At 51.9% G+C, this 21768-nt stretch overlaps 1 protein-coding gene across 6 annotated transcripts; it reads right to left on the reverse strand.

Moving 5' to 3' along the window:
• Positions 1-94: 94 nt before the first annotated feature.
• On the reverse strand, positions 95-20963 carry RUFY4 (RUN and FYVE domain containing 4). 6 transcript variants are annotated; one of them, XM_060106555.1, is made up of 15 exons: positions 20900-20963; positions 20385-20531; positions 20118-20254; positions 19808-19941; positions 18515-18639; positions 18290-18396; positions 16954-17079; positions 16504-16610; positions 16047-16190; positions 15504-15573; positions 13693-14340; positions 12863-12969; positions 6737-6883; positions 1321-1431; positions 95-746 (listed from the first exon to the last, which is right to left on the reverse strand). In XM_060106555.1, exons 5-15 carry the CDS (start codon positions 18558-18560, stop codon positions 644-646), a joined length of 1716 nt encoding a protein of 571 aa, XP_059962538.1. In that variant the 5' UTR covers positions 18561-18639; positions 19808-19941; positions 20118-20254; positions 20385-20531; positions 20900-20963; the 3' UTR covers positions 95-643. The 6 variants fall into 6 exon arrangements, with proteins under 6 accessions (XP_059962538.1, XP_059962537.1, XP_059962536.1 ...); XM_060106554.1 differs by lacking the exon at positions 20900-20963 and adding an exon at positions 20652-20776 and having other exon boundaries at positions 20118-20193; XM_060106553.1 differs by lacking the exon at positions 20900-20963 and adding an exon at positions 20652-20776 and having other exon boundaries at positions 20118-20229.
• Positions 20964-21768: the final 805 nt, after the last annotated feature.

Raw genomic sequence — 21768 nt, forward strand, 5'->3', positions numbered from 1 at the left:
GAAAATGCAAACTAGTCTCTAATGACAGAAAGCAAGTAAGTGGTTGCCCGGGGATGGGGAAAGGTGCGGGGAGGGAGAGATGACAAAGGGCACAAGGAAACTGGGCTGACGGATGTGTCTATTATTTTGAATATGGTGATGGCTTCAGGGTGTATATTAAAGGCAAAACTCATCAGACTGTACTCGTCAGGTTTATATGAAGTGTATTATACATTAATAGTACCTAAAGAAAGCTGTTAAGAATGAAAGCAGACCTCCGAAGGAGACTGCAGACAGGAAGCTCCCGTGTATAATGAAGGATGGGCTGGCTGAGAAGGGATTGCAGAGGAGAAACGTCAGGGCCACCAGGCCTTATTCTTGGACAAGGACTATGAGCCTGCAGGGACTTCAGAGAGGATGGTGCCCACTCCCTCATGTTATAGAAAAAGCCTGACAGCTTTGCCAAAGTCACCCAGTGGGAGATGCAGGGTTAGAACCTCTTTCCTGACTGCCAGCCTGGCTCCTTCCATCCTCCAAAGCACGGTCTGTCCACTCAAGTGCTGTCCACCTTAGATGGCCAACTTCTAGAAGGCAGGACCGGTCAGACCAGAGGGCTGGGAAGGGCTGAGGGGACGGCCGATCAGGTGAGGTGGGTGGGTCTCAGTCAGAGGACCTGGGCTTCTCTCCTCTGGGAGCAGGGTGGGCAGTGGCACTCCTTCTTCTTAAAATCCACAGAGCAGGCATGGCAAACCAGGCCTCCGCAGAGCCTGGGGAGCAGAAGCGGAAGAGTGGGTACATGTGGGTGCCTATGGGGGAGGGGGTCATGGGGTTCGAGCATCTTTGTATCTACCTGTGTGTTTCCCATCTCCCAGCAGAATGGCCCTGGGTCTGTCTCAGGAGGCCTCCCCTTTCCTAAAAGGAGTCCTGATGCCCCACCCCTCTAGGGTCCTCTAACTCCAAATGGCAGGTTCTCCTGACAGCCCACTGTCCTCTCTCTTACTGTTTGTCCTGCCACTGTGTTTCCAGGGCAAGGTGAGGGAAGCAGATTTCTCTGTACAGGAAATCTCTTCCCAGATGAGATTAGCTGATCGATTAATCAGTCTATTTGTGGAAGGGTTACCCAGTCCCATTTTCCAGATGCCATTCCTTGTCTGCCCCCTTTCCACTGTTCTTGTTCATGTCTCTGCAAAGTGTTGGGTAAAATGAGTAGCCAGCTTTAAGTGGCCTTTCATAAATGCCTATTTCCTGTGTCCCTCCCTTCCCTGGAGTGGGCAGTGGGCTGTGGACTGGTGGAAACTGGGTTGTCCCAGAGGAAGGATTCTGTACCCCCCCGCCCATTACCTGCACAGGTACCGCCGAGACAGCCGACCAAAGATCTTGTTACAGACAACACAGCATCCAGGGGTGAAGGAAGAGAGATGCTGGACCTTCTGCCACAGGTTATCCTTCTCTCTGATGGGTGGGTGGAGGTGAACACACACACACACACACACACACACACAGAAGATAGAAAGATGGAAATGCACAGATGGAGAGATGGAGAGGGACAGAAAGAGATACACAGAAACAAAGAAGAGAGAGACAGAGAGGGAGTCACACAGAGATAAACACATAAAGTGACCAAAAGAGATGAGAGACAGTGGAGCAGAAAGAGACACAGAAATGGAGAGGGAGACAAAGAGGGATGGAGAGACAGGCACTCAGAGAGAAAAAAAGGGAGTTGGAGAAGGAGACAGAGACACACAGAGAAGCAGACAGGGAGATCAGTGTAGAGGGAGAGAGAAAGACACGGGAAAAGATGTAGAGACAGACAGGGACAGAGACACAGAGAGGGAGACAAATATGGAGAAAGATGGAGAGACCAAGAAAGAGACATAGTGATGGAGAAAGACATGTAACATACGTAGTTACATATGTTTAAGCTCCTGCAAAACTATCCTCACTGTTTTTTTAAAGAACGTTTAGGAATATGGGTTGTTCAACATTTTTATCAAAATGACATACACACGTACGATTTAAAAATCGAACAGTACAGAAGGACTTACATCAAAGGCAAGAGATGTACCTCCTTCCCATGCTCAGTGGCAAACCACTTCTTACATCCTTTAGCTTTTTCTCCTTGATATTATTTCCATATTTAAGTAATATGCTCATATTCCTCCTCCTTGATTTATCAAGAAAGAACATCTTCCATAGAGCCCCTTGATATCACAAGGAGCACATCCATAATTAACTTCTTAAGAAGGACAGTGTGGGAGGTGAATTTTATGTGACCTGTCTATCTGAAAAAATGTCTTTCCTCTGTCGCTCCCCACTTGCTTCCTAGTTTGGCTGGATATAGAATTCTAGGGCAAAAGCCAGCTTTTCTCAGAACTTGAAAGCATTACACCATTGAGTCTTAACATTTGAGGATATGGGTTATTTATTACCATCCTCATTAACTCCTCCTCCTTCCTCCCAGTGCAGTTATATCCCCATTTTTGGTTCCTCTATTGGTTACTGTTGGAATTTTACAGAATATACTCACACATTTATTTCTCACTCATTCATTGACTATAGATAGCATCATATGACTGCCATTCTGTACTAAGATGGTGCCAGCATCCCTGCTCTTCAGCTTTCCTCCTTCTCAACCTCCTAACGTATCTATCCCTGCAACATCCAATGTGGTAGCCACTAGCCACATGTGGCTACTTAGATGTATATTTAACTTTTTATTTTATTTATTAATTTTTTAATTTAATGATTCTTTAAATTCTACAGTACTTTACAATTTTCATAAGTTTCACACCCATGATTTCATGTAATCCCATAATAACCCCCTTTAAAAAAAAATCCCCTACCCCTATATTGTCCCTTCCCCCTTTCCTTTCCCCACTGGTAACCACTAGTTTGTTCTCTATATCTGTTAGTCTGCTTCTTTTTGCTTAATTCACTAGTTTGTTGTATTTTTTAGATTCCACATATAAGTGATATCAGGTGTATATTTAACTTAATTAAAGTTAAATAAAGTTAAAACTTCAGTTCCTCAGTTGCACCAGCCACATTTGAGGTACTCAATCGCTACATGGGACTAGTAGCTACCATATTGGACAGGGCAAAATCAGGACATTTCCATCTTCACAGAAATTCCCATTGGATTCTGTTCTATACTTAATATTGTTTAGGTGGTAACATTTAGGTTTGTTCTATAATTATCATTGTTTTCTGTGCTTTGCCTTTAGGTTGATTCCAATACTGAAAAAAATCAATGAATAGTCTTTACATTATTAGACAATATGTAAGCATATTGCATCTACTGAAGCTAAGATGTGTTCTATAACATTTCCCTTCTTGGAAATTTTCTGTTTTTCTAGGACTTTCTAATTGCCTTTCTTTGCTCTTTGCATGACTTGCCTTTAACCTAGCCTAATCCCCCATGCCCCTAATTCTTCATCATATCAGATATTCTTCTAATGCTCTTCTCCCCTGAGACCTCCCTCTTGGGCCCTCAATACTTCTGCTATAGCCTGAACTGACTGCTTCCTGGGCTTGCTGCCCGCTTGTCATCGTGGGAATTCCCCTTTCTTCTCTCATGGGCTAGAGCTACTATTCCCTGAATTCTGCATCTTCTCTATTCTTGGATTTTTTCCTTGTTTTTTTTGGAGCACATCCTTAATCAACTTCTTAAGAAAGGCAGTGTGGGAGGTGAATTTTATGTGACCTGTCTATCTGAAAAAGTGTGTTTCCTCTATCACTTCCCCACTTGCTTCCTAGTTTGGCTAGATAATAGAATTCTAGGGCAAAAGCCAGTTTTTCTCAGAACTTGAAAGGATTACACCCTTGAGTCTTAACATTTGTTGGGTTCTACTCTTTTTATAAGTGGACCTGTCTTTTAGGATATTCTCCTTATCTTTGTTTTACTGAAATTTCACAATCATATACCTAGATGTAGTTTACCACCCACCCCTCTCCTTTATTGTGCTGGTCACTCAGTGAAATCTTTAAATCTGAAGATCTATGTCCATCAGAGCTGGGAAAGTGTCTCATATTTCTACCTGATAATCACCTCCTTTTTATTCTTTTCTTTTTTGGAATTCCTGTCAGTTGGAGAAGATATTAGAACTCCTAGATTGATTCTCTATGTCTCTATTTCTCTCATGTCTTCATTTATCTGTGCTTTCATTCTACTTTCTGAGAGACTGCGTCATCTTTATCTTCTAATCCTAGTGAATTAAAAATAATTTCAGTGATCATATTTTTAATTTCCAAGAATGCTTCTCATCTTTTGATGGTCGCTTTTCACAGCATCATGGAAGATGGATCATTTTTGTTTGTTTGTTTATCTTTGTCACTCCCCTTTACTCCCCTTTATTTTCTAGCCTCTCTTCAAATGTCTGGGGATCCTTGGTTGTCATTTCATGTTTAAGAAAGAGGCGATAAAAGCTGCTAGAGCTCCAGGGAGTAGAAGGGGATGATTGACTCGTAGTGTCCCTTTAGGAGAGATTGGGTAGGGAGCTACCTGCCACTCCAGACTCTCAAATGCCAGAACACTCTGCCCTTTTATTTGGGGCTTTCTTTAGAGAAAGACCTTTTAGTTATTTGCCTGGGTGATAGAGCCCTCACTGTTAGATATTCTGCAGTGGGGGAGGCAGGCAGAAAGCACGGGTTGTACACTGCTCTTTCTAATGACTTTATCAGTTAATTTTCCTGATTTCTGCCCCTCATCTCACTTCTGCCATCTGTGTTCTTGGTGTCTCTGGGCCCTGAAGTTCTAACTTGGGCTAAATCTAGTATCCACTTTTCCATCTGTTTTCTGGCTTCTGGAAATTAGCTGAAATCTCTCATTTGTGGTTGGCTCCTCCACCTTTCTCTCTGTTTATGTTTTATTCTTTTACAGTCATTTTAGTGAGATCTCAGGATGGAGACTGGATAACGTGTGGTCAGTCTACCATCTTGACACAGAAGTCAACCTTCATGCTCCATCTTTTTTTTTTTTTTTGCTTAAGGCCATTTCTTCCACAACGCTTCTGGGAGGAACATTGTGTTATGTGGTTTGGGGCCTTGTGATGAATTTCTTTAGCACTAGAAAAAACATTTGTCTCTCCGGATGAACTGGTATTGCTCCTTTGAATGGACAGTGAAACTTTCTGTGTTTCCCTTTCCATCCTGCTATCAAGATGTTCAGAGTTAAGTTTTAACCCTAACACTTCAGGAGTATATATTTTTAATCTTTCATTAAATCTTCTGTTATTCTTTAACTTACTATATGTGTGTGTGTGTGTGTGTGGGGGGGTACATATATATATGCATGCACATATACACAATATATATGTCTTATTGTTAGCTACCTTAAATTCTTTTGTGAGATATATAGCTAATTTTTTATTAGCTTCCTCCCGGTTGACAGCTCCTCAGAGGAGATTATTCCTTAAATTCTTTGTTCTTTCCAGGCTGATCTCTCCCTTTTCTCATCTTTAATCACTTGGATTTTGTGCAAGAGGATTTAGTCCTAGATGATCCCTCAGTAACCTTCCAATTCTAATGGAACCTGAGTCCAATGGTCTCCTATTTCCTGAAGGAGGTGAAAGTATAATGTATATCTGTGAATTATCTTCTCACTAGACTGAAGGGTAGAAAGCAGGTTTTACACATTTCATCCATCCTGCAGTGAGCTTAGTGGTTTAGGATTAATCCTGGTGAGCTCAGCCTCTGGAACCCAGGACAGCTGACCCAAGATGGGCCACAGGCCCAATCGTCTGAGGAAGTCCAGTAGGCAGGCAGGTGTAGGACATGCGATTACCTCTCAGTTAACCTATGGGCTCCTTTCCCTTCTCCTAACCTTGGTTGGTGTGTGTGTATGTGGGGGTTGGAGGGTAGCTTGCCTTAGAGGCAGAGGACTCTATGCAACTTATATGCTGTGGGTCCTTGGTGGCCAAGTCAGCCTCTCTGACCCTTGGTTTTCTCATCTATAACATGGGAATTGGGACTTCCCTGGTGGTGCAGTGGTTAAGAATCCGCCTGCCAATGCAGTGAACATGGGTTCGAGCCCTGGTCCAGGAAGATCCCACACGCCGCAGAGCAACTAAGCCCGTGCGTCACAACTGTTGAAGCCCGCGTGCCACAACTACTGAAGCCCGAGCGCCTAGAGCCCGTGCTCCACAACAAGAGAAGCCACCGCAATAAGCCTGTGCACCAAAACGAAGAGTAGCCCCCGCTCACTGCAACTAGAGGAAGCCCGCACACAGCAACGGAGACCCAAATGCAGCCAAAAAGAAAGAAAGAAAGAAAGAAAGAAAGAAAGAAAGAAAGAAAGAAAGAAAGAAAGAAAGAAAAGAAAAGAAACGACATGAAGGAAACTTAAATGTATATTCCTAAGTGAAAGAAGCCAATGTGATGCTGCGGAGCAACTAAGCCCATGCGCCACAACAACTGAGCCTGCACTCTGGAGCCCGCGAGCCACAACTATTGAGTCCACGTGCTGCAACTATTGAAGCCTGTGTGCCTAGGGCCCGTGCTCTACAACAAGAGAAGCCACCGCAATGAGAAGCCCGCGCACTGCAACGAAGAGTAGCCCCTGCTTGTCACAAGTAGAGAAAGCCCGTGTGCAGCAACGAAGACCCAACGCAGCCAGAAATAAACAAATTTATATTAAAAAAAAGAAGGGAATAACAGCAGGGGATGGCTGAAAGCAGGAAATGAGTTAGTACATACAAAAGGTCCAGAGCTGCTGTACCATGCCCCCTTGTGCACCCCATCCCCAGTGTCCCACCCTTACTGAATCAGCTCCAGCACCCGCCTCTTCATGGCTCGGACCAGGTCCCGCTGCCCGCCAAGCTCCTCCTCATACATGGCACCCTTCCTTTCAGTCTCCTGTTGCTTGTGCTCCAGCTCCGCCTGCAGCCGGGCCCTCTCTTCCTGACACCTGGGCGCAGAAGGAAGACTGAGTTGTGAGGGGAAAGGCGCAGCATCTGTGTCTGAGCTGGGCTGGGCCTCTGCCTGACAGGGACCCCCACCAGGGAAGCTGGTGATGCCCCCTGCAGCTGAAGTGAGCACACACACACGCACACCACACACCGTACATTCACAGCACAGCACACACACCACACACTACACAGCACGTACAACATACCCCCACCGTACATTCACAACACAGCACACACACACCACACCCAGCACACATTCACAACACATACAGGCACACACACCACACTAGACACCACACACGCACACCACACATACAACACAGCACACACACACTATACACACCACACACCACATACACCACATACCACACACATACCACACACACATCATAACACACATCACACACATGTACATAACACATACACCCCCCCCTCCACACACACACCGCAGTGAACCAGGCACTGTGTGGCCTGACACCTATAGATTGACTCCTCATCAACCATTCAGAGCAGTGAAAACAGGGTCTAGCCTTGCGTGTTCCTTTAGAGGGCACAAGCCAACATTTTCATTTGTTTTCCTTCTTTTTCTTTCTTTTTTTTTTAAACATTTCCATTTTAAAATGTAATTTCCTGGAAAGGCACGTTCACAATCCTGGCAGCTCTCTGTGGGGAAGTGGGTGTCTGGGAACCTAGGCCGGACGGGCTGTGCCTGCTGAAAACATTTGTGGTGTTTGGGGAAAAAGGAGTAAGTGGTGTACGATTTGAAGTGACTTTTTGGCTTTAAAATATTTTGAAAAATTTCATTACATTGTCTTTTCAATTTAAAAAAGTAATCTTAAACATATGGCTTTCTTAAATTTCCGTTTCAGTTTGGGCTTGGAAACTCTTCAGCTCTATTCTTGCCTCTTGCTTTTGTCTTTAGTGGCTTCCTAGAAGGTTCCAAGAAATGTAATGGACTGGAAATAAAAAGGTCCCAACCCCAGGTCCCAGGCTCTTACTCCGTTGCTCAGATGGGTGGGTGTTGCAACGGCGGTGCCCATCCTGTGACCTCTGGATGCTCTCTCTCTCTTTCTTGTGCTTGCACTTGCGCGTGCGTGCGTGTGCGTGTGTGTGTGTGTGTGTACCCGTGCCCTGGCTGAGTGTGTTTGAGGGGAAGAAGCTTGACAATGAATTGAGTTATAATTTTAAAAATTCAGCCATGTAGTATGCTGCAGGGAGGAAAGCTGGGTGGGCCATGAAATGAAACCGACACAGCTAGCCACCAAAATTCCAAAAAGGCCAGTTCCTGCAGTCTTAGGGAGAAGTGACTTTTAATGAACATTCTAGTCTTCAGCCTCCTCATTTCTTAGTAGTAGGATTTCATTTTCCTAAGCTAGTTTACTTGCCCAGAGATCCCAGGATTTCTGGTGTGGCCAGGCCCTAATGTGACCACTGCGGTTAGTGTGTTTCTTTGTGATAAACCAGTAAGATAATTGTGTGACAGTGACAAAGGAGGGGCCAAGATGCAGAGTTGAGGGGATGCTCAGGAGGTCTTCTTAGACAAGGCGACATTTAAGCAGATCTGAAAGACGAGGAGGTAGCCATGTAAAGCCAGCCAAGGGCACATGCAAAGTTCTGCAAGTTGGGAAGTACATGGCTTGTTTGAGGAAATGAAAGGAGGGCTAGTGACACTGTAGTTCTGTGAAGGGCGGGGCTGGGGAGGCAGGAGGCAAGGTGGGAGGGAGGCAGGGTCCCTCAAGGGCCCCAGAAGGAGTGGAGTTTGATCACAGTGCAAAGGAAGCCATTGAAGCATTTTAAGTATTTATGGGGGTGACAGACACTCCTAGGGCAGGAGAGGACATGGAAGGAATTAAAGTCTACTGAGTACCTACTAGGTGCCCAGCACTGAGCTTAGTGCTTTATAGCCTTATTTCATTGAATTTTCACAAATTTATGGGACAGGTGATATGATCATCATTTCACAGGAAAGAAAACAGAGCTTCAGAGAGGGAGTAACATTTGCCCAGGGTCACACAGCTTGATAAGTGAGGGGAGCAAAAATCTGAATGCAGGCCTGTCCAGCTCTAATCTCTTCTTGCCTCCCCACACCTGCATCCATGCAGGGCCCTGAACACTGGTGGTTTGTGGCACCAGGGCTGAGTGGGTAGCAGGTAGGAGAGAGGGGTGGATCCTTATGGTCCTGTGGCATGCCTCCAAGGAGCTCAATGCTGCCACCCAAGGTGGGGGGAAGATTTGATGTTTGCCTAATTCCCCATCTGAGGACCTTCCACTTGTACCTGTCCTAATCCCTTTTGCTTTGAGGTCTAACCCAGAGGGCAGAGGAAACCCATTTGCTTGGAAAGATGGTCTCACAGATCATGTGAGCTGGAAGAGATCCAACCATCTCCTTTTGCAAATCAGGGACCTCAGGCCAAAGAGGGAAGGTCAGTGTCCTAGCGCCCCACAGCCAGACAGCCGGGGAGTGGGTATCAGAAGCCCAAGTGTATTTTTATAGCCCCCAGCTGGTCTGCTCTGGGGCCTGCTGTGTCTCACCTTTGTGTCTAGCCTGGGGCTTTGCACCCCTGCCCACCTTAAGTCTATTCTCCACACCGCAGCCAGAGCAGTCCTTCAGAAACCCAAGTCAGACTATGAGAACCCTCTGTTCCCCCACCACGTGGGAGTCTCTGCTCCAGCCACAGGCCTGCTTGTCTCCAAGCTCACGTCTCCTGGGCCTTTGCGTCTGCCGGTCCCCCTGCCTGGAGCACTCCTCTCGAGATACCTGCATGGTCCAGCTCTTCCTGTGGTTGGGATTTCTGCTCAAATGTCACCTCCTTGGACAGGGCTTCCCTGACTCCAATTCTAGATGATTCTCCTGTCTCTCTCTCTCTCTCTAGTCCCCACAGGACCCATGACCACCTGACATCGTATTTCTATTTGTTGATCTATTGTCTGTCTCCCTACATCTCCCTAGGTCTGTGAGAGCAGACATTGCCTGTTCTGTTCCCTTCTGTCCACCCACGTGGCCACAGCAGAGGCACAGTAAATACTGTTCATTAACTGCCTGGGCCCCCGTGGCCCTTCTCTTCACTGGTTGTGAGATACCGTCACCAGCTCGAAGCCCACGGCCACTTTCCCGGGGGTGAGGGGTTTGTCTAAGTTCCCTGGATCCCAGGTGGCAGGGGACGCATTCTTGTCCAGGCCTCAGGGGCTTCTGTAACCTACCACCTCATTCCGATGACTCTCTGGTGGGTCCCCCGGCCCAGCCTCTCTCCCCAACTCCACACTCAGCCGCCCACCTAAGGATCCACTTAGAGTCTAACAGGGGTCCTGAACTTAGGCTCCTAACCCAATGCCTGAGCCTTCCCTGCCAACCTGCTCTACCACACAGTGACTCTACCTTTCCAGTCGGTCAGGCCGAAGACTCGGAGTCATTCTTGACTTCCTTCTTTCTCTCACACCCCACACCCATCCCTCGGGAAGCCCGACCTCACGTTGGATCCAGGATCCAGCGGCTCCTCCACGCCTCCATTGCCACCAGTGCATCCCAGCTCCCCTCCCTCATCAGTCTCCTCGCTTCCACCCCTGCTAGCCTATAGACCAGCTCCACGGAGCAGTGGGCGTGAGTCCTTGAAGCACATGTCAGCCCAGAATAGGCACATCCACACAGACAGAAGGCAGATTAGCAGTTGCCTAGGGCTGGAGGGTTGGGGAGAGATGGGCCGTGACTGCTAATCAGTATAGGTTTCTCTTTGGGGTGATAAAAATATTCTAAAATTGATGGTGGTGATGGATGCACAACTTTGTGAATACACTAAAAACCATTGAATTGTTTTTTCAAAGCAGAGAAACATATTTTTAACATGCAGACAGTCACATCATGTCCCTCCTCTGCTCAGGACTCTCAGTGGTTCAAAGTCAAGTCAAAGCCAAGGTCCTTTTGATGACCTGCTAGGGTCTCCTGTTACCCACCTGACCTTTTCCTACAGCCTTCCCCTCCTTCACTCCACTGGGGCTACAATGGCGTCCTTGAGGCCATGCCCATTCCCACTGCAGAGCCTTTGCCCTTGCTGTTCCCTCTGCCTGGAACATTCCTCGACCACGTATCCAAATGGCTCAGACCTCAGTTCCTTCAGGTCTTGACTCAAATGTCACCTTTCCAGGGAGCCCCCCTTGGCCATGCCACCTGATCTAAAATGTCACCCCTGACACTTCCCATTCCCCTTCCCTGCTTTATGTTTTTCTTCTTAGAACTTATCACAATCTGCATCCTACGTATTTTACTTGCTTGTATTTATCAACTGCCTCCCCCACTGGCATGTAAGCTCCAAAAGGGCAGGCATTTTATCTGTTTTGTCCATGAGAGTATTTTCAGCACATAGAACAGGTCTGGCTCCGAGTGTTTGTGGAATGACCAAATGATGGACGGGATGATGGGGGCAGGACAGGGGTCTGTGAAACAAGGGCTCCCCCAGCCTCAGGGAGCAGCCTGGGGCTGGGTAGTCTCCCTGGAGCCTGCTGGCTTCTCCCTCCAGCCTGTCTTGATCCCCAGAGATGGCCTTGAGTGGGCAAGGCTCCTGCACTCACTTAGGGCCTGAATCACGGGATTCTTTGCTGACCAAACCACAGGACTCAGCTGAGAGCCTGGTGGGAGGAGTCCCTGGGGGCCTTTTGGGCTTGGTTCCTGGGCCCCCGGGCCTCTCTCAGCCTATTAAGCAGTCAATAGACAGCTCTGTGATTCAGTCTGAATCGCAGCTATGCAGGCTCCCCTGGGGGTCAGGGCAGGTGTCAGTCAAGTGGGAGAGACCAGGCAGGTGGGCAGACTGGCACGTGGAGACCAAGGGAGAGACACACAGAGAGACTGAGTCAGACCAAGGAAGATCTTTGCATGGCGTCATAATTTCTTTAAAAATAAATTGTGACAAAGACACTGAGACACTGAGAGACTGAGGGGGAACGCAGAGACAAAACATGCACTTTGGACCCTCGAGGTGAATGTGATGGTGGGAGGATGAAGATGCCAGATGCTGAGAGAGGCTGAGGGGAGAGACAGGAGACTGACACACCGGCACTGGGGATACTGGCTGACGGGGCAGCTTTTAGGCCCACTGGTTCTGGAATCAGTTGTAGGGTCTGGATCTCAGCTCCTCTACTAACTAGCTGATGTTGGGTGAGTTAGGTGGGTCTTTTTTTTTTTTTTTTTTTTTCCTTTGCGGTACGCGGGCCTCTCACTGTTGTGGCCTCTCCCGTTGCGGAGCACAGGCTCCGGACGCGCAGGCTCAGCGGCCATGGCTCACGGACCCAGCCGCTCCGTGGCATGTGGGATCTTCCCGGACCGGGGCACGAACCCGTGTCCCCTGCATCGGCAGGTGGACTCTCAACCACTGCGCCACCAGGGAAGCCCTAGGTGGGTCTTTGAGCCTTAGCTGCCTCATCTATAAAATGGGGGTTCTTGGAGGACCGGTCTCCTGAGATTTTACCAGGAAGCACCTGGAACAGTGCCAGGGACATAGTAAGTGCTCAGTGTTGATAGTTATGATTACTGTAACCAAGAGGGTGAAAGAGTGACCGTACAATAGGGAACAGGAAAATAAGAGGCAAAGAGGGAGACTGAGAGAGATAGTGGGGCAGGAGTGTGGTGGGAGAGGGAGGCTGTGTGGACGGAAAAGAGAGAGGGGAGCCCAGAAGAGGCCGCAGAAAGGCGCAAAGGTGAGTGTGGGAGGGAAGGGAGGGATGGGACGCATAGACCTCTCCTGGGGCTATTGAGGGAGGCCAGCGAGTTAGGGGGCTGGCAAAGGGGAGGGGAGGAGAGGGGGGCAGGAGCACCCTAAGAGTGGGAACAATTTCCTGTATGCATGGCATGCCAAAGTTGTGCCCGCACAGGGCCTGGCGCACGGGAGGTGCTCAGAAGATGCTTGCTGGCGTGACCGTGAATGTGAGCCTCCTGCCCCCGTGGCCTCCTGGCTCCCATGCCCTGTGGCACTGGTGGTTGCCTAGGTTACCTGCTGAGCTGTTCCTGCAGCGCCTTCAGCTCCCCTTCCTGCTCCTTCAGCAGCTGTTCCTGGTGCTGGGCCTGCTCCTTGGTTTTCTGGAGCCCATGTCTGAGACTCTGAGGGCGGGGAGAGGGTAAAAGGAGGGGAAATGGAAGCTGAAGGTGGAGGGCAGAGACCCCAGCCCGGGGCCTGACCTGACAAACACCCCCGTGAGACCCCAGGCCACGTGAAACAGCCCTTGGGTGGAGAGCAGGACTGGGGACAGCGCTGGGAGCTGTGGTGCTTGGCTCTGCCCCTGGGTGAGCCTGGAGCCACCATTTCTTCCTTGGCTAAAGGATGGAAGTTACAGACCTCAAGGATCTGGAAGACTCGGGCTAGGGAGGATGCTGAAGGAAGGCTTGAAAACAATTTGGGTGACCTTGAAGAGAAACCTCTACAGGGGCAATTAGGTAGGGCCTGCAATAGCAGAGCTTCGATATTGGGAAGAAACCTGCCAATAATGAGGGCTATGGAACTTGAGAACAAGCAACTGCCCCGAAGGACTGTTGGGAAGGGATTACAGACTCAGATGCCTACAGGGGCTGGGCAGGATGAACAAAGTGGGCCTGGTGAGAGGCAACAGGGAGAGGTGGGTATTGTGGTAAACTGAAGAATGCGTGTTCTTCATGTGATGAACTGGAGACCTTCCAAAAGGCCTCCTCAGATCATAGTATCCTGTGTGACCCAATGCAAATTGGTCTGTGGGCTGGAAGGGCCCTGGGCCATCCTTGAAGGCACCCACCTGTGGGCTGGGTTAGAGATGGGGAGCAGAGACAGGTACAGAGCTCAACTGGTCTCACCTTGACCACATCCTGCAAGGCCATCTCTGCTTGTTCCTCCCTCCTGGTTGCACTGGTCACTCCTATTTGCTCTTGGGGCTTCTCCGTGGTGGAGCCTTCCTTTGTTTCCAGGCCCTGAAGGACCCAGAACTCCCTCGGGATGCTGGGCACTTTCCCGCCCTGACGGCTCCCTGACACTGCGTCCCTTATCATCTCTTTGGGGCTGGAGGCCAGCAGCCTGTGGATATGACTCCTCTCTGCTTCCCCTTCATAAGTCCCATCTATTGTTCTCTGGTCCTCTGCACTCAGCAAAACCCCCCTGCCCTCAGCATCTGTCCCTGTCACCTCCTTCAGAGTCCCTTTGACCCCCTTCCCCTGTCCCTGGACGCTAGGTGTTGAGTTCTCCAGGCACATCCCCGTCCTTGGAGCTCCTTTCTCCTGGTTTTGCTGAAGCTCCTCCCCCTCTAGTTCCCACATGCTCTGGGGAGGCCCAAGCCTCCTGGGATCTTCTTTCTTCTTTTCCAGAAAGAGGGGCTGATGGTTGTGTTGCTGGGACCTAGGGAGTCCAGCCAACCTGACTTCCCTGGGTGCATCTTGCAGAGAACTGGCTTGCCTGGTATGTGGCTCCTCTGGGTGGCCTTCTGTGGGGTCTCCATACGTGGGTGAGATCTGCAGAGAAGCCGCAAACCCGTCATCCTTCTCAGCACCAATTCACCAACCTGGTGCCTGGGAGAGGCCACAGCCCTAATCCAGTGGGTTTGCTAAATATATGGATTCCTGGTCCTCCCACTGGAAATACTGATTCAGCAGATCTGGGGTAGGGCCCAGGAATCTGAATGTTGAAAACACCCCAGGTGACCTGAGGCCCAGGCTTTGATCTGAGCAGTGCTTCTCAACGCCCTTTCCTTCCTCGCCTCTTGCTGGCATCCTTCTCCCTCCTTTACCTCCATCTTCTGCATCCATCTGATTTCCCCTTAGTTCTTCCCACCACTCTCCTCTGATCTTCCCCCCTGAACTTGACTTCTCTGTGTTTCCGTTTTCTGGTCTGTAAAATGGGAATAATAATACTTCCTTATAGGGTTGTGGTGAAAGCTTAAATAGACCGACAGCCCCTAAAAGTCACCTCTGTCAAGAAGCCTCCTCTGTTCTCCCATGTTCCTGGGCATGTCTGGTCCCTACACTTAACTTGCGTTGCAATGCGTTCCTTTAGGGTCTGTCTCCCCAGCAGACCTGGAACTCCTTTAGGTCAGAGACTGAGTTACAGCATCTGCACCTGGGGCCTGGAAGCTGGCGGGGGTGCAAAGCAAGCCTGTGGAAAGATGAAAACCACAAGCTACCGCTTACTGGGCACGTAGCAGGAGCCTTGCTCTGTGCGGCACCTGGGCTGTCTCCGTGCGTCCTCACGATCCCCCCGTCAGGCAGGACAAGTTATGTGCCCAAGGACTATGGTTAGTAAGGCATGGAGCTGGGATATCAACCAGGCAATCTGGCTCTTCAATCGCTCCCTGAACTGAACTGAGATGTTGGCAAACGTCCAGCAGAGGTTGTTTCCCTGGGCTGTTTCCTGGAAGCTTCTGGTCACCCTCCCCAGCTTCCCCTCCTCCCAGGGGCCCCAGTGGCGCCTGCAGGTGCTGCCAGTGGTCCCCTTCTCTCCCTGATACCCTCACCACCTGACAAATATGAGCCTTCGCTTCTGTGGCTCCCTAGCCCCAGGTCCACATGTTGGCCTCTCCCTCTCTGTCCAGCTGGGTCAGGGCTCAGTTACTTCTCAACCTGGGGGTCCCAACAGAGACAGAGAAGAGGCAACTAGGGTGAAGGTTGGGAAGAGGCACCTCCTTAGGGGAATCTTTGATCTTTCTGGGTCTTCTTCCCTGGGTCCAGTTGGAATTGGAGCAGTGGGACCTGAAAGTGAAAGAAGCGGGGGGACCCTGGACCACTCTCCAGCAGTGGTCTTGGTCCTCAGATGCAGGATACCCCATCTTTCCAACCACCCATTCAGCCCACCACCCATCCCACTTTCCTGCCCTTCCACCCTCATGCATGCATCCTTCTCTCCATCCACCCATGCATCCCACCCTCCACCCATCCTTCCATTCCATTCCAACCTCCCAACATCCACTCATCCTCCTAACCGTCTACCCCAACCATCCAACAACTCTTTAATGAGTGTGTTTTCTGTGCAGCATCATGGGACATCCTAAGATGACACTGGGAAAACAGAAGGCTAGGGAGGTGGAGAATCGGGAGTCAGGGAGTAAGAAGGGAGGGAGGAAAAGACGGGGCTGGGGGTTGAGGGCTTGGGGTTAGTTTGGGTGGGTGGTAGTAATGGGAACAGGCATTGAAAAGAAGCTTCCCTCCACGCTGCCCCCACTCACTCTGAGAACATGGGCCAGGCTCCATCCAAGTCTGGCCGTTGCAGGTCCAAGTCGAAGGTCACCTCGTTGAGAGCATAGAGGGAGTCCAGGATGTCTTCCTGGAGTTCAGGGCACACCAGAGGGCTCCGGGGGCCATACCACTCCCTGTGTTAACAGGGAGCAGCACCCTTGGCCGTTGGCTCTGGTGGCTATTGCCACCCCCGACCTCAGAGAATCTACCTCCACTGCACACCATAGTGGGATGGTTCCCCAGACAGGGTGGTCCTTGGGGACCAGGAGGCCAAGCATCATGATGCTACCAGGACTCAGGTTCTAACCTCTCCTTTGCCCTTTCTTCCTTGGCTTTCCCTTTATGACCCCTATTTTAGTCATCTTTGATATCAAACCACCCTTCTAGGGGTAAAGAGGAATCTTCCCGAAGGAGGGCCACGGGCTCGGATGGTATCGGTAGCCCCACCTGGTTAGCTCTGGGTTCAGGAGGCAAAGCTGCAGGGACTCGGCCAGCTGTCCATGGGCGAGACAGAAGCGGATGAAGGCTCGGCCTTTTCCCAGCGGGGTCTTCAACTGCACAGCACACAGGGGGCACGTGGGGGGGATGGTGGTATTAGGACAGAGGGAACGCAGCCAGCACAGAGGGAGAAAAGCTAGAATGAGTGGTGCATGAGAAAGGGTGTCCTGGGACTTGAGGCTGTGGGAGGAAAGGGGGTGACTGGAGGGGTGTGAGGGCAGGGCTAACAACAGGTGAGGACCAGGTGAGGGGGGCTATGGTCAGTGGAGCTGGGATGGGTGAGAAAGGAGCCTGGGGCAGGCCGGTGTCCCCTCCGGCCACCGAGCCATCCTCGTCAAGGACCTGGGGGCAGGACCCCATCACACCGAGGCCAGCCCCCTGCCACCTGGCCCTGGATACCTTGTCCTGTGACTGGACAAAGTGGACTGGCTCCATGTCCCCCCGCTGCCGCCACAGGGCCGTGCAGAGGAAGTCCCAGTAATCCTTCCGAGGCCTCAGGAAGCTCTTCTGTTCTTTCTGGTCAAACTGGGAGCAAGATGAGGGAAAGGAAAGTGTGGAAATGTTCCCTCCCAGAACACGCTGTGTTCCAGCACGCTGAGCAGTATAGCGGAAAGGGCTCGTGCAGACAGGCCCGCTTCAGGTCCTGGTCTGCCCCCACTGGCCGTGTGACCAGGAGCAAGCTGCTTGACCTCTTTGAGCTTTCAGTGTTCTCATTCATTCATTCATTCCAGAAATACTTATTGAGCACTTACTATGTGCTGGGCCCTGTTTTAAGACCTGGGGATACAGCAATGAACAAACGGAATAAGCAAAACATATAGTATGTTAGATTGCGCTGACTGATAAGGAGAAAAATAAAGCGGGGAAAGGGAGTGGAAAGCGCATGGTGTGTGCATGCATGTGTGTGTGGTGTGTGAGTGTGTGGTGTGTATGTGTGGTGTGTGTGTGAAAAAACATAGATTAAGGTGGCTAGAGAAAGCCTCACTGAGGAGGCTCTATTCAAGTCCAGATCTGAAGGAAACAAGAAAGGGTTCCACCCAAATTTCTGGGTGAAGAGCATTCCAGGCAGAGGGAATAGCAAGTGCAAAGACCCTGAGGTAGGTGCTTTTCTGCTGTGCTTTAGGAAGATCAAGGAGGCCGGTGTGACTGGAGTGCAGCACATGAGGGGCAGACTGGCAGGAGACCACACAGACACACAACATACACCACACACACACAAACCTCACACACATGCACATTCACACCCCACATGTACATGCACATCGTCAGAGAAGTAGGAAGGGTATGTGTGTGTGTTGGGGGGATGGGCTGGTCATCAAGCACCTCAGTGGGTTAAAAGGAAAATTAAACAAGATGGGCACGTAAAGGGCTTAGCTGGGCACATAATACTTGCTCAATAAAAGCTAGTGATAGTGATGACTGGGGCTCTAACCAGAAGCGAGGAAGGCCAGCCCGAGGACATCTGTGCCTCTGAAACTTTTGTCTTTAGAGCAGGGTGACTGTCCCCAGCCCCACCCAACCCTGCCCCAGCCTTGTCCCACCTCACTTCCCAGGCTACAGTGACAGCCTCCAAGGGTGAGGTTAGATGTCAGGAAGGGTTTGCCCATTGACAGAGATGAGGTAGCGCGTGGTAACGAAGAGAGGCAGTGGCTCTTCCCTCAGGATCTGGGAAAGCCCATTTGGTTAGTGGTTATTGGGACCTGGAGAGATGGGAGGGGGGAGGGGAGCGCCCTACCTGCAGCAGTCGTTCCAGGCAGCCACAGAGTCTGTGCAGTTCAGCACTGGTGTCCGTCACTGGCTGCCGCCCACCCCCATAGCCCTGGAGGATGGCAGAGATGACATCTGTGGGGAGGATGGTGGACGTCAGACCTCGGATGGTGAGGGCTCTGAAGGAGAGGCTCTCAAGACCCCTCACACCTCCCCCAGTTCGGTCCCAGAAACTCTCTCAGGACACACTCACCCTTCAGGTCACTGGTCATCTTGAAGACAGCCCCTTCTTCTGCCATGAGTATTTGAAAAAGACGTGATTCCTTGTGGGTCTAGAGGCCAAGAACGAGCTTCTGGCTTCAGCTGCCCAGCTCTCTCCTTATACAAAGGAAGAATCAGAGCCAAGAGAAACAAGGTGACGTCTCTAGGGTCACACAGCGAGTTCACTGGTAGGAGAAGACCCAGCTCTTTCCTGTAAGGCAGGGCAGGAGGATGATGGTGTGGTCCCCACCTATGGAGCCATTCCTGGGTGCCAGGCCCTGTGTCCTGTGCCCGACATCCCTGTCTTATTCAGTACCCATAATAATCCTGGGAGGTTACTGACTCTATTTTATACCAAGAGAGGGGGGCTTAGAGAGGGTAAGTGTTTTTTCCAGTGTCACAAAGCGCTAAGTGGTGAAGCTAGAATTGGAACTCAGGTCCCTGTGCCTGCAGGGCTCATACTCTCAACCCTGACTGGCTGTGAGCAGCCCTGCTAGTGCTCATGGGTGTAAGCCATGTGGACGCTGGGCTGAGGGGTTGTCACTCCCTCCCCCACAGGGGGACTTGCCAGAGCAGTCATCATCCCTGGGACACAAATTCATCCTTTCCTGGGCCCCAGCTGCATGGAAAATGTGTGTTTTCTGAGGAAAAGGAGGCAGAAGTGAGGCGAGGCCCCAGAGTTGGGCCTGGGCCTTGGCCAGAATGCCGGGGGTGTGTAGGGAACAGGGTTTTAATCCCACTGCTCTCTCCCCAGTGAATCTCAGCCTGTTTCCCCCACAGTGGGTCCCGGGGCTCAGAGAGGAATACTGTGGCCCCGGAGGGCCCGTGGGCTTGTTCTGAGAGCCGGAAGTAAAGACAGGCCTGGAGTGCGAGACCCCGGTGTCCTGCCTCCCATGCTGTGGTGGCTGGAATTTGGGAGTGAAGGAGCGCTGGGACACAGAGGAGGGGAAGGGAGAAGGAAGCGAAGGTAGACGAGGGAGGGTGGGTGGGGAATGGCGTTCAGGGAGCACAGTGCTGGGAGTCAAGAGCCCTGGTTCTCCATCCCGGCCCTGTTGCTGGCTCATCGTGTGACCTGGGGCATGTCCTTCGCCTTTCTTGGGCCTGGATTTCCCCATCTGGAGACCAAGGGGTTGGACTGAGGGTCTCTGCCGCTCCTTTGAGCTCAGATGATCTATGAAATCCACAGACGCCTAGATGGACCTCCTCCCTTTCCTCATCTCTACCCAGGATTCCTCTGCCCTTGCTCCTGGCCACCCCCAGACCCAGGGGTCTCCTTGCTACTCACCTGGGAAGGCCTGGCTGGTTGGGGCATGGACAACAGAGCACTGCAGCCTGAGCCTGTCATTTGTGATTGAGGGCTCTGCCCAGCCTTTTCCAGAGTTTGCTGCCTGCGAAGTGACTCATGCCCAGCCCAGCAGCCTGGAGGAGGGGGAAATCTTGCTCAGAGCGGGAGGCGTGGAAGACTGTGGGGCAGAAGCGGCAGAGGCAGTGTGGAGGGCACCAGGGCAGAATGGTGAGATGGGGGATGGTCCCTCTTACGCAGACCTGGGGTAGGTTCGCTTGTTGGCCAAACACAGACTGGGACCCAGACTCACCGATGAGGTAGCGGCAGTTGCTGCTCTGCGAGTCCTCTCCCCTTCTCGTCACGGTCACTTGCTCTTGTCTTTCTTCCTTATCGCCACCAGGTGGCACAAAGAGGCTATGAGGCTGCCCCACCTTTACCGTCACTTGGCTGGAGTGTGGTGCAGGTGTGGAGGGGAGGACAAGGGTCCACCTCATGTCTCCCTCCCCCTCCCCATCTCTTCTGAGGGGTCCCGGGGAGTGCTGATTACCAGTGTCATCCCCCAAGTTCTGGGACTCACCGCTGAAAGGTTGAAAGCGAAAGCACTGGTGAGATGCTCTGTCCAGGAAGGGGCCCGGTGGGTTGCCCAGGCGGACTGTGGCCCTCCCACCCTAGCTGTGCTTTGTCTCCTTGAGGCTGGGGTCTTTCCGCTGTTGGTTCCCAGGGGCTAGTGTTGGGGGCAGAGAACACAGGAGCAGGCATCTGCGAGGGCTACCCGTTTCACAACCCCCCAGGAACCGCATGTAAACACTGGAGCACGCGGTACTCAAGCCTGGCTCTGTCTTACCACGGGGACACCCGTCTGTCTCTCCTTCTCTGGGACTTGGTCTCCCGCGTGCTGAGGCTGCGTCCCGCCTCTCTGTTCCCCGTGTCCCCGTCTCTCCCTCATTATCTCTCCTTAGCTGCTTCCTGCCTCTCCCATCGTGTCCGCTGGCGCGCGCGCTCTCTCTCTCTGCCGGTCCGCCGCCCCGGTCGGTCCCGAGACCCCGCGCCGCCCCTCCCCGCGCCACCGCGCCCTCGGGTCTCCCTCCTCACTGGCTGCGTCCGGGCGTCCGCGCCCGTGTCACCGCCCCTTGCCGGGCTCCGTGCTCCCCCGCTTCCTGGAGCTGCGGGCCAAGGAGGCTCCGGGAGGGGACGGGCTGGGGGTGTCGCCGTCCCCCTCCCGACGTCGCAGGCTCCCTGGGCCGAGCGGACGCCAGGGCGAGGGGCTGGCTGGCGCCCCGGCCGGATGGGCTGCACCGTGAGCTTGGTGTGCTGCGAGGCGCTGGAGCCCGGGCCTCCCTGCAGCCCCCAGCCCCCGGGGAGCCCCCTGGCCCCCGCGCCGCCCAAGTGCCGGGAGCCCCGGGGCTCGGGCCGCGCAGAGAGCAGGGGGCTACTGCTTCAGGTAGGGCGCCGCGCGGGGTGGGTGGCGGGCAGAGCCCGGCTCACCTGAGAGGTAAAGAGCCCCGCCGGGAAAGCACCGGACAGCTGTCGGGGGGCTCTGGAGCCAAGACCAGGTGAAGGGGCAGCGAGTTAGGCCAAGGTCTCACCTGGCTGTCTTGTGCCCTTGGGAGAGGGGTGATGTAGGACCTGACTCTTAAAAGGAAAAATAATTCAGGTGAGGTTTTAGGAGCCACCCAAGAGGGGCAGGGCTGGGCTTGCTGGGAAAGGCACTGAAAGAGTGAATTTCCCCCGACCTGGTCCAGGAGTTGATTGTGTGTCCCACAGGTAGCTGGGCTATTGCTTCCGACCAGGGCTCTGTAGCCAGGAGGGAGGGGACCTTCTGAGTTAAGGAGGGCCCCATTAGAGCCAGGACTGACCTGAAGATGGTGGGGGAGCTGGACCCTCACCCCTGCATTCTCTGTTCTGGGTAAGTCTTGGAGCCTTTCGAGTAGGAAGCTGACGCAAAGGGGTGGGAATAAGCC

The sequence above is a fragment of the Mesoplodon densirostris genome, chromosome 8 (assembly GCF_025265405.1).
Source record: "Mesoplodon densirostris isolate mMesDen1 chromosome 8, mMesDen1 primary haplotype, whole genome shotgun sequence".
Lineage (NCBI taxonomy): Eukaryota > Metazoa > Chordata > Mammalia > Artiodactyla > Ziphiidae > Mesoplodon > Mesoplodon densirostris.